Genomic DNA, 11954 nt, shown 5'->3' on the forward strand with positions numbered 1-11954 from the left:
AGTTTTCTTTCTTTAAGATTAAATTCTGCAAAACAAGATACCCTCAACAAGGCAAATGAAAAAAAAAAAAAAAAAAAAAAAGAAAGTTAAGACTGTTTTTGAGTAAGGCTGAATATATATATATGTATGTATTTTTTGTGTTCACTGTCTGTATGGATGCCATAGATTTCTGATAATATTTTTTATTGTAACTCAAATGCTAAATGAAAAAGTATGATAATTTTAGTATTAATGGGAAAGCAGTGGCAATCATACAGATGAATTTTGTCATCTTTGCATGAAATTGTTGATGCCATGCTTTACTCTGGTTTCCTGTTAGGATTCCAAGACAGTATGTTTCCAGAATCTTGTGATACTCAAATCTGCATTTCTATTTGTCTATTAGAGTTGTCCTTTGTGAAAATCAAAGAAAATAAGAAAAAAATAAATGTATTACCATTTAAGAAGCATTCACAATTAGTAACTTTGTGCAAGCCTGTATTATGAAAGTTGGACTTTGTATTGCATTTAAGATCAATTCTTCTTATTAAAGCATACCATATCTCCATATGGATAGGTAGGACCTACTGTTTTTTTCAGTTATTTCAGTGCTTTCTTGTAGCCATCTTCATGTCATGCTTGGAATGCCTGCATCTTATCACCCTATAGAAGCAGATCATAGAACAATTTAGGTTGGAAGACCCCTTTGGAGGTTTTCTTGTCTAGCTCCTTGTCTTGAAAGCAGGGCCGTCTTAGAAATTAGCTCAAACCTGCTCAGGGTGATACTCAGTTTTGAACGGAGATTCTGCCACCTTACTTGGCAATGTTTCCAAGTGTTTGGCCACCTGTGTTGTAAGGCCCCTCCTCCCCCCACTTCCCATCCCCTAAAAAATTCAGTGGTGGTCTGCTTAGGTTTTTCTGACTTTATTGCCAGATTTACTTACTGTTTTCAGGTGGTAGCAAGCAACTTTAACTCTTTCTCGTACTACTGGCATTTTACCTGTTGGTTTAGGTAACAGGCAATGTGCTGCCCTCAACTGGTTATCTTTGCTTTGTCTTCCTGTCCTGTGCCATTATCCAGTTGAACATTGAACAAATCTGCTATACCAGTACCAGTCTAATTAAACATTTCACAGTGAGACAGTGTTTCACAGGATTTTTTTAGGCAAACTGTTCTGTACCCATCAGCCTAAATTCTCCAGCTGTCCTCTGTTTGGGAAAGAATTTATAGCATGTGAAAAGAAATTCTTTCCCATTATGATGTTCACAGTGTTTTCAGAAAAGCATAATTAGCCCCAGAACAGGTACAAATGCTCATTTTTCTCAGCCTTCCATATGCAAGTTCAGAGGGTGTAATGAAAAAGAACAAACATGGGATTGTGTAGTGTTTGACATCTTGCTTAAGCTACCCTTAGAGGAAAGAGATTTGCGTAAGGCTACCTCATGTGTAAATGCAACAGGAGACAGCCGTCTGGAGTAGAAGACTCGGTGAGGACCGAAAACATTGACTCTCACCACAGAACAGCAGGGCAATCAGCTTTTGAGCTGTTAATCCAGCTGTACTTAAAGGTTTCAAAACTTCTTGTGGATTAGATCCTCTCTTCCAGAAGAGTAATAACGTTAAAAAAAGAAAGAAATCTCAAGCCACTCTAGTTGTTCAAAACACAAGCATTTTAACAAATCCAAAGCAAGATGTTTCCACCTTATGTTAACAATGTGCTTTTCTGCAAATGCCCTATGTGGTAGTTAAAGAACAGAAAGTTGAAAATGAAGCTGAGGGTGGATTCTGTCTCACATGTATCATTACAGTGCATTTTTTACATTTTCCTTGGTTTTGTTACAATACACATTTATAATTCACTATGTTTTATGAAAGTATAGAATAGTATTTTGTACCTTTACATCAAGTATATAATATTATTTTGTAGTTTTACATCACAGGAATGTTACAGATAGCACCTTTGTATGTGGAAGGCAGTTCAGAGCTGGTATGAGTTGTCCAAACCGCGATCACACATAGGGAAAAGGAGGAAATTACTTATTAATAAAAAAAATGTAAAAAGCTTGCCTATATGCACACATATCCACAGATGGTACCAGAAAAATTACGCTTTAATTGCCATCATCACCATGTGACAAGATGAACTATTCTCCCTCTTCTTTCTCCCCTCCAAAATAAAAAAAAAGAAACCATAAAAAGTAATATGTTAAATTGTATTTAGTTTTCAAAGAAAGATAAAATTATAGCATCATTAGGCAGTGGTATGCTAATCTTGCAGGAAGAGAATTTCTTGCAATGTAAATGTAAGTGCATTATCTAAGAAAATAGGGTTATCTGACAGGAATACTTGAAACTTTTTCTCTGTATCTCTCTAGAATTATAAAAGAAAGGCATATTGCTAGTAAGGTCTTGATGAATTCATAGGGATTAATGGTTTCTATGCTAAATATTTGTCTAGCATTTGAATGAAGGTCATTCCACTCAGTGAATGTGTTCTTTTTCTGGATCTTCTCCTAGTTTTCTTTTCCCTTTTTTTAATGAAATTTTCTTCTCTTGAGCTACGTGGCCTAATTATAGTCACTTCAGCAGCTGAGTTGTCTAAAGTTCTAGATGGGTTATTTCATAAATACAGGTAAATAGTTATCTATGATGAGGCATTGTAGTGATCACTGACTTGTATTTCGTATATTTCTCAGATGTTGAGTTCCCTGAGTTTTGGTTTTACCTGGTTTGTGTAATTAAAAAAAAAAAAAAAGCACCTTGATTTTATTAAAACATTACATGCTATGTTTAAGAGACATGAAAAATTAGCCAGCTTCTCCTCCTTGTCTATGTATTTTATCATGTCCCACTGTTTAACCCATTTCAATACTCTAATTTAGATTACTCTAAAACGTATCTGCCAGTTTCTTGTTCATTCTTGGACTTAGAATTTTTAACTTCAGTTTTGGACTTTAAACACCAGAAACAGTAGTCTTTGCCAAATGGAGGTATACATAGGTTTTCTTCCGGTACTTGATATTATGATTTCTAAATATCCAGATTGCAGTAGTCTGAAGAGATAACAAGTCCTGGTTCACAATTAAAATATTAACTCTGTCGTAACTCCCCTTCCCTGGAAAGTGCTGCCTGTTGTTCTATGCATCTGAGTGCATTGCTTTTAGGTAATTGTTGACATTGTTATTTCTTCGTGTCTGTCATACAGTTAGGGGTCACATGTGTCAGGGTCCTGTCTGACTGAGTATATACTACTTCCAAGCCTGTCATCATCTGCAGGCAATATGAATTACTAGTTATTCATATATATGCTACTGTGTGAATTACTGCAGACTGGCTCACAAATGCTGCTGGCTCACATTTTATCATTACTGTAATAATGCAAGTGTAGTAGAACACAGTATTGTATTGTAGTATTTAGTATTGTAATGTCACATAGAATGGGATTAGTTTTTTCAGTACGTTTCAGGCTTTGGCTGAGTTTATTGGGAAGATGAGTTTTTATTAAAATTACTTGTATCTAAATTGCCCTTTGTTTTGCACAGATATGATATGCATTCTTCTAACTAGCGCTCTGTGATGAAAATTCCAGAGATTAAGGTCTCTTTTTGTTCAGACTGCTCTGAAATTCACACGCAATGTTCCATTATGGTTATTTGATTTTCTTTATTCTGTATTATTTGTGCTAGCTAGAGGCTTAGGGTCCTTACGAACTTTTTTCTGATACCCAGATCAAAGTTTTCTTCCTCAAGGCGTTACATTTGTATTGTGAGCCTATTAAAAAAAAAAAAAATTGTTTTGTTTTGTTTCCTTTAGGTTTCCTTGGTTAGCTTAGTAGCTCACGCCCTTGGTTTCTCAGAACTCAGTGCAATTAAATCCCTTCGGACATTGAGAGCTTTGAGACCTCTAAGAGCTTTGTCACGCTTTGAAGGCATGAGGGTAAGAAAAAAAAAGTGTAATAAATCAATACAAATATGCCTAATTATAAAATCATGGAGGAACACTGAATGGCATGTCTGTTTTCAAGTCCAACAGTAGCATGTGTGATTGCATTACATGTGTTATTCTGTTTCTAGTTGCGTTACTTCAATATATTTTAATGTTCTACATTAATTCTTTTGCTGTATTTGGAAAAAAAAAAAGTAATCTTTTAACTACTCGAGATATTGTTACTAAAAAGGGTTTTTTTTCTGTGTTTATTTACCAGGTGGTTGTGAATGCTCTTACTGGAGCAATCCCATCCATTATGAATGTACTTCTGGTTTGTCTTACATTCTGGCTAATTTTCAGCATCATGGGAGTAAATTTGTTTGCTGGCAAGTTCTATAGGTGTGTTAACACCACAACTGGTGAGCCGTTCTCACCAGAGGAAGTCAATAATAAAACTATGTGTAAAAATCTTATGATGACTGTTGAGAATGTTCGGTGGAAAAACGTAAAAGTAAACTTTGATAATGTTGGAGCGGGTTACCTTTCTCTGCTGCAAGTAGTAAGTGTATAAATTTTGATACGTTAATTTTCCAGCTTTAAGTTTTATAGTAGTAACATTTAATTCCATAATTTTCAATGTTAATTTTTTAATTTATGAATGGATATGGGATATTATTTTATAATTGTGTTCTATGGAGCTAATTAATGTTGCTTATGGTAAAACTCTTATATATTCTATGGCCATTTTGGAAAAGGAGGAATATCCAATCTACTAGATGGTTGTCAAGTTCCTTGGCACCCAAACACTAGTACCTTTTCAAGCTCTACAGAAATACAGTATCTCATTTGAAAAAAAAAAATAATAATACAGCGAATACAGCGAAGATTTATTTTGCTTCTTTGATCTGTTAGGAAAAGTTATATTTTTACTGTGATGCTCAAATAGATACGTTCTAGGGCGCATCTGATCTTCAAATAAGAGAGGCAACTATTGATTTAGTAGAAGTTTTTAAATTCACTTTTTCCTTTCTCTTCTTTCCATTATTCTTACTAGTCCAACTCCAGTCGTTGTCTATTATTGTCAAGTGGGTTTTTTGGAGATAGTTTTTAGCTTGCTTTTAAACTAGGTGAGCAGTTCCAGAATTTACTAGTGCTAGATTCCTAAGGACAAGCCTTTTTTAGAGGCAGCATATGTAAATTGGAGCCCATAGGACAGAAACATATTCCTGATAGGGGTCACTTGACAAACTGCTTCTGAGGAAACATTTGTGCTTATAATCAGTTGGTAATTATTCTGTCTTTAAAAATATCTCCAACTGGTAGTATTTAGTAATTAGTATTCTGTTAGCAGGCTGCTGTCTGACTGCTCCAGGGAGTGATAGTAGCTATTGCTAAATTATATTGCAGCTGTGTAAATGATGAGCGTAGAGGACAGCAGTGCTTTTAGCTTTTGTAACAAAACTTAGATAGAATAGTTCAGCTATGTAATGTTTCCTGTAAACATGACATTCATAGCTTATTTTCACCTAATATAGCTCACAGGAGTAGGTTTGATGCAAGGCCCGCTAGATGGATAAGAAGTTGACTGGAAGGCTTTCTCCAAAGACTTGGACTTAGTGGCTCAATGTTGAAGTGGAAACCAGTAACAAGAGGTGCCTGTCAAGGATCTGCACTGGGACTAATACTATTCAATAGCTTCATCAATGACATAGTGGGATTGAGCGCTCCCTCAGCAGTCTGCAGATTACACCGAGCTGAGTGGTACAGTTGATAGGCTTGAGAGGGATGAGATGCCACCCTGAGGGACCTTGGCAGGCTTGAGGAGTGGGCAAAGCCACGTGCAAAGTTCTGCACTTGGGTCAGGGCAATCAGCAGTATCACTACAGCCTGGAGGGTGAATAGGTTGAGAGCAGCCCTGCAGAGAAGGACTTGGGGATACTGGTTGACAAAAAACTGGACAGGAGCCAGCAATACGCACTTGCAGCCCAGAAAGCCAATCATATCCTGGGCAGCATAACAAGAAGTGTGGCCAACAGATAGAAGGAGGTGATTGTCCCTATCTACTTCACTCTTGTGAGACCCCACTACTGCAAGAAAGACAAGAACCTCTGGAGTGGGTCCAGAGAAGGACCAAGTAAAAGATCTGAGGGCTGGAACACCTGTTCCATGAAGAAAGGCTGACAGAATTGGGGTTGTGCAGCCTGGGGAAGAAAAGGCCCCTGGGGGACCTTATTGTGGCCTTTCAATATATAAAGGAGGCTTATAAGAAAGAGGGACATTTTTTTTCCAAAGGTATGTAGTGGCAGGACAAGGGGCAACAGTTTTAAACTGAGAGAGGGTAGGCTTAGATAGGACATAAGGAAGATTTGTTTTCTTTTTCTAATGATAAGGTGGTGGGATGCTGCAACAAGTGGCTCAGAGAAGTTGTGCATGCCCCATCACTGGAAGTGTGTGATGTAGTGAAAGATACCCCTGACCATGGCAGAGGGATTGGACTAGATAATCTCTAAAGGTCCCATCCAAGCCAAACCATTCTAAGATTCTCTTATTTTCCTTAAGATTTCTTGGGACTATGTATCTTCTGGAGTTTCTTTTAGGACTATTTGCGTACTCTGTCTGAACAATGCCAACCCATGGTGGCTGATTTTTTTGAGTCCTCCTCCAGTTTTCTGATAATCAGTAAGTTAGAAAGGAGAGTCTTGTTATAAGCAAGTCTTGTTAATAGTCTTTCTGTTATGCTTAGATATAGATTGCAACTCATCCTACATAGTTTATATGACTTTGCATGAAGATTAGAATGTATTCAGTTTTTAAGTGTTTGGGAGAAATATTTCATGGTAAATTATTTACTGTGAATGCTTTGCCCATGTCTTACCAGACTGGTAATATTCCTATTTATTTTTGTGGATGCAAATACATTGCAGAAGACATTGTTTTATTTAGAATATTTACAAAATTGGAGCTTTGATAGAAAATATTAACAAACTTTGTTTTTAGGCAACGTTTAAAGGATGGATGGACATCATGTATGCTGCTGTTGATTCTAGAGAAGTGAGTACAATATAAAATTTACTGAGTGAAAACTAATATAAGATGATGTAGTGCTTCTTCAGTGGCAGTCAAAATAAAATAAAATGTAAAAAATAAAAATGTAAAACCTTGATATTTTTTATATAAATCTATGCATTATGAAGTGCATATACTTTTCATAGGTAAAAAAATATAGTGTTAGATCTACAATAAGTATTACTAATTTAATAAGTCATCTGTAAATAACAAAACTAATGAAATCAGATTTCCCATTAACTTATATCGCTGAGATCTTACAGATTAGGGAACAAATTTTTCCTGTGTCTCTAGAAATAACCCAAATAATCACATGATATCACTTGCAGTAGTTAATCCAGAACTGCAGATTCAGGTGATCTCAGAAAATAAAATGGCTGAATTTTGCCTGCTTTTCTGTTAATGCTTTTATTTGTTTGCATCTTTCCTGTATCCAGCTCCTGACTTGCGTAAAGTCCATAGGAACTGAATTGCTTTTGAGATTGGCACACTTTTGTCAAATTTAGTAGGAAGTCCAAAAAACATCAAATGTCACTAGAGGGGAACTGGCAGACAGAAAGGGGAGGAGTGGCAGGTCTGTGTGTGCAATTACAGACACCTGTTATAAATAGTTTTTCAAGTTCAAAGATAAGGCAAGTGTAGGGTATGCTCCAAAACAGCTGGTTTTTCCCCTCTTGTCAAGGAGTTGCTGTCCAGCTGGATGCAACTTCTGTTCCTGCTTGGTATTCTGTGATGTATCTTAACTGTTATTTGTGATGTATTGCTGTTTTTCTATGTTACATAGGAAGAGAAACAGCCCAAGTATGAGTACAGCCTGTACATGTATATTTACTTTGTTGCCTTTATCATCTTTGGATCATTTTTCACCCTAAACTTATTCATTGGTGTCATCATAGATAACTTCAACCAACAAAAAAAGAAGATAAGTATCACATGTTTCATTTTCACAACACTTCATTCTTATTGAGCATTCAGCCAATGTATGCAAGGATAAGTCTGAGTGTCAGAAATCTCTCATAATAATAGAAGGGAGAAAAAGAAATCAGCTATTAAGATTTCCTTTTATTCTATTCAAAATAATGAAATAATGAAAGTCTTTTGCTTTTTAAGGCATTTGAAGTAATTTAAACTTTCACTGAATGCCTGAGTGGTCTCCATATCTCTGTACAGCCCGATAATATGTTGTACATCAGAAAGTTATGTACTGTTTTTCACTTACCCTTACAGTGCTGTGACAAAGGTATGTGAAAATGCAAATTACTTAATTTGAGCAAATAGATGCCAGAAAAGAGAACATGCAAAACTACAAATACCAAAATCAATAAACAATGTATAGCAATACTGTGAGGGCCTTCTTAATTACAGAGAGTCTAATACAGACAAGCTGAGTGCTGAAACTACTGCTCTGTGTAAGACGAGAGAGGGTTGGGAAGCTGTCCTATAAGTTACTAGTAAATCTGCAAGACAAAGAAAATTGTTCATGTTTTAAGATGTATACTTTTTCTTTTCAGCTGAAAATGTTTCTATGGTTCAAATGAACACAGGATTGTGTCAAGAACTCCAGGAGCATTTAAATAGATTAAAATTAAGACTGTGATGGCAAATTAAATTCTACTTGCTGTTTAAACTGTAAATGCTGTCTAAGGTCTACAGTGGCCATTTTTCTGTACACATTTGGAGCAGAATCATACTGAATGTTGATTTTTAAAAAAAAAAGTGAGCTAAGTAATAGCAAGGCAGTACATAATTTCTTCATTTCTGATTCTAGATAGTTTGTCAAGTTTGATTCATTGGACTGAAAAAAAGATACTGCTAGACTTACTTCAGCGGAAACTTCCAGTAAATCTTTCTGCTTCAAAATGAAGCATGCAGCTTCATATGTTGCTTCTTCAGATCCTTTGAGTCTCTTATCTTCAGACCTACATCTATATATAATAGAAAGGATGAGGTTGCGGTTCCAAACCTGATGACATCCTCATCCTCCAAGATGTTTGTATCTCTCTTGGAATAAACATCTGGGGCTTCCAGTACTTAAGAGGAAGGTGGTTCAGCTTCTTACCCTTGAAGAGAAGGGTAACTAAAGTGATATATACATGCTATTGGTATTTTTGGTGGTCTGTATATAACAGGGTGACCTTACTCAGTAATGTGGTGATTATAAGGTCTGTTAGGTTCATTTGGCAGACACTATGTACTGTAGTCATTATGACACAGAAGGCAGAGAAGGGCTCCTGCTAAAGGGCATTTTCTGACAGTGTGGTATACACCCCTTACACAGTTGTAACTGTCACCAGGAAAGTCAAATACTGCACATATACAAAGGGTAATAATTAGGCTGGACAAAATTCTATCTACATGCTATTCTTCAGTTTCATGTAGCAAATTAGCAAACATTAGTCACTTGTCTATTGAATTTATAGATGCACATAGAAACGTTCAGATCATGCATTGCGTGACTACCCAGCAGTATTTTTCTTGTCTTTGTTCTGCCCTCACATCACTGAGATCATCCATTTTGGGCAACGTTGTTGGGATATGAATGGGAAAGACCTCATGTTGCAATATACTGTCCCTGTGTAGTTGAACTGTGTGTATCTCTTTAGTCCCTGTGTGCATCCTACTTTCATTACATTAGTTCCCATAGGGAAAAAAATGTTCCACTAGGTGTCAAATTCCTAATAATTATGGTCCTCAAAGGCATATAGGGTGTATCTCATCTTGAGACTGCTATTCTCTCTACAGACAGCACACTGAGACAAAGATGACTTGTTCAGTCTTGGTAGCCATTACATCACTGAGACAGAAAAAATCCCCAGTTGAATGCCAGTTCCTTTATAGCTCTTCCTTCCCCAGATAAGATCTCCTGGCAAAGTCACATCACATTTACACTATAGTCAGCAAATTAATTTCTTGTTTTTCTTTCCAAAACCCTTACTCTCGAAGAACTGGATTTTACTTAAAAATGTGGATTGTGAGGAGAGCATTCTAAACAGGATCTCTTCTGACTTCTAAATCTTCATGTCTATATATGTCTATATGTAGCCACAGCTGGAAGACTCAAACACATCTTCATCCAATGTCTGTCATTTCTTTTTCAGTAAGACATTTGACGAAGTCAGTGTGACAGTCACAGAATCAGCTGTGACTCTGAAATTCTTTTCCAAATTCAGTACTTTGACATCATGTATACCTGGAATGTACTTACAAGCAAATGCATACAAGAAAAAAAGAAGTTACTTGTCAACATAAATTGTATTTCTGACAATTGTTTCCATATGTATATTACACATACTATTCTAGATACCCTTTTACTCAGACTGCTGTCCTTTCACTCGGGCAAGAAACCTGAGTAAGCTCATGCTTCTGATGATTTCTGTACTATGTAGGGGGATGATCAAGCCTCATATATGCTGTGGAAGTATTACCGTGGCAAAAAACCATCTGCACTGAGATACTCATTCTCAAATGATGAAACACACATCCTGAAAAATAACATCAGTAATTTCTTTTTCCTTGTATGGTTTCCCTGAAGGCATATCAGCTCTCAGTGAATCTTTTTGCCTTTGAAGCTTTTTTGTTTCTGGTTGGTTTATATACAGTGTGGCATTTATGGTGGTGGATTTATAAGTACCTACAGAATGTGTATTTTGAAAAGTGGGTTTTTTTCCCCCCCATACTTGATTGAATTAATTAGGTATGTATTTCTTTTAATAACAAATAGATAGAAGGTCTGGGAGTTTTCTCCATTTCTTTTTTTCCTTTTTCCATCAAGACTTGTCAGATACTTTAACAATCTTTGATATAATTACTATATTTTGGCTTAGGTAATAATGTATAAGAATGAACACGCGGTTTGTAAAAAACATGTTCTGCAATGCTGTGAATTAATAGATTTAAAGGCTTGGCTGTAATCAGTTGTATTTTTATTTTTTTTACCTTGGAGGTGAAGACATTTTCCTGACAGAAGAACAAAAGAAATACTACAACGCAATGAAGAAGCTGGGATCCAAGAAACCACAAAAACCTATACCTAGACCAGCGGTGAGGATGCATGCTATTCTTATGCCATCTACATTTGGGAAGAAATTGCAGCAGTACGTTAGCTATCAAAAAAATTTCCCCTCTAACTTCAAAATGGTTTAGGTCGAATTAAAGTTGGTGCTTCATTCTGAATCGAAATGTACATATTTCTGTTCTGCAGGAAAAGTCTGTCGTATTTGTTATGCCTGAGGAAGCAAATAATCAAATAACATGAAGAAATATAAGACTGTTGGGTTTTGAGGGGAAAAGTTAGAGCTGGCAAATAAAGAAGTTACTGGACAGTGCTTTTCTTGGATTTTTGAGCCTTTTGTTTCATATATTTGGGGGGAGGAAGAAGGAGATGGGAGGGAGGAAAAGGATGTTCATGTCATAGACTATCACATTTTCTTTTTTCTCAGAACAAATTGCAAGGTCTGGTGTTTGATATTGTAACAAAGCAAGCATTTGACATCGCCATTATGGTTCTCATCTGCCTTAACATGGTCACCATGATGATAGAAACAGACGACCAGAGTGATCTGATGCAAAATATTTTATACTGGATTAACTTGGTCTTTGTTGTCCTTTTCACTGGAGAATGTGTCTTCAAAATGTTTTCACTTCGTTATTATTACTTCACCATTGGCTGGAATATTTTTGATTTTGTGGTTGTTATTCTTTCAATAGTAGGTAAGAAATTTTTATATGACATTTTATATGAAATATAGTAAGCCATGTATTAAATGCTTTATCTCTGTCAAATTTTGCAGATTAGAGGAGATACTTAATTTCTCCTGATGGTTTAGGAAATGAAAAGCATACTTTAGAGTAGTAACTTTCTTAATAATTCTATATCAGTTTTAATACTCCTTCTTTTTTTCCTGAGTAGTAGGAGAAAAGCTAAAATTACCCATAGCAGATAAAATTTATCTCCAATTATAATTGCTACTAATTCCACAGG

The 11954-nt window shown here is 35.9% G+C and overlaps 1 protein-coding gene across 1 annotated transcript in view; it reads left to right on the top strand.

Moving 5' to 3' along the window:
* Positions 1–11954, top strand: part of LOC101919649 (sodium channel protein type 2 subunit alpha-like) — a 78060-nt gene that overhangs the window by 62436 nt on the left and 3670 nt on the right. Inside the window, exons 21-26 of the mRNA XM_027782709.2 lie at positions 3794–3916; positions 4185–4466; positions 6905–6958; positions 7758–7895; positions 10910–11014; positions 11413–11683. Coding sequence (XP_027638510.2) covers positions 3794–3916; positions 4185–4466; positions 6905–6958; positions 7758–7895; positions 10910–11014; positions 11413–11683 — 973 coding nt within the window. The remainder of the gene's footprint in view (positions 1–3793; positions 3917–4184; positions 4467–6904; positions 6959–7757; positions 7896–10909; positions 11015–11412; positions 11684–11954) is intronic.

This window comes from Falco peregrinus, chromosome 8, assembly GCF_023634155.1.
Source record: "Falco peregrinus isolate bFalPer1 chromosome 8, bFalPer1.pri, whole genome shotgun sequence".
Lineage (NCBI taxonomy): Eukaryota > Metazoa > Chordata > Aves > Falconiformes > Falconidae > Falco > Falco peregrinus.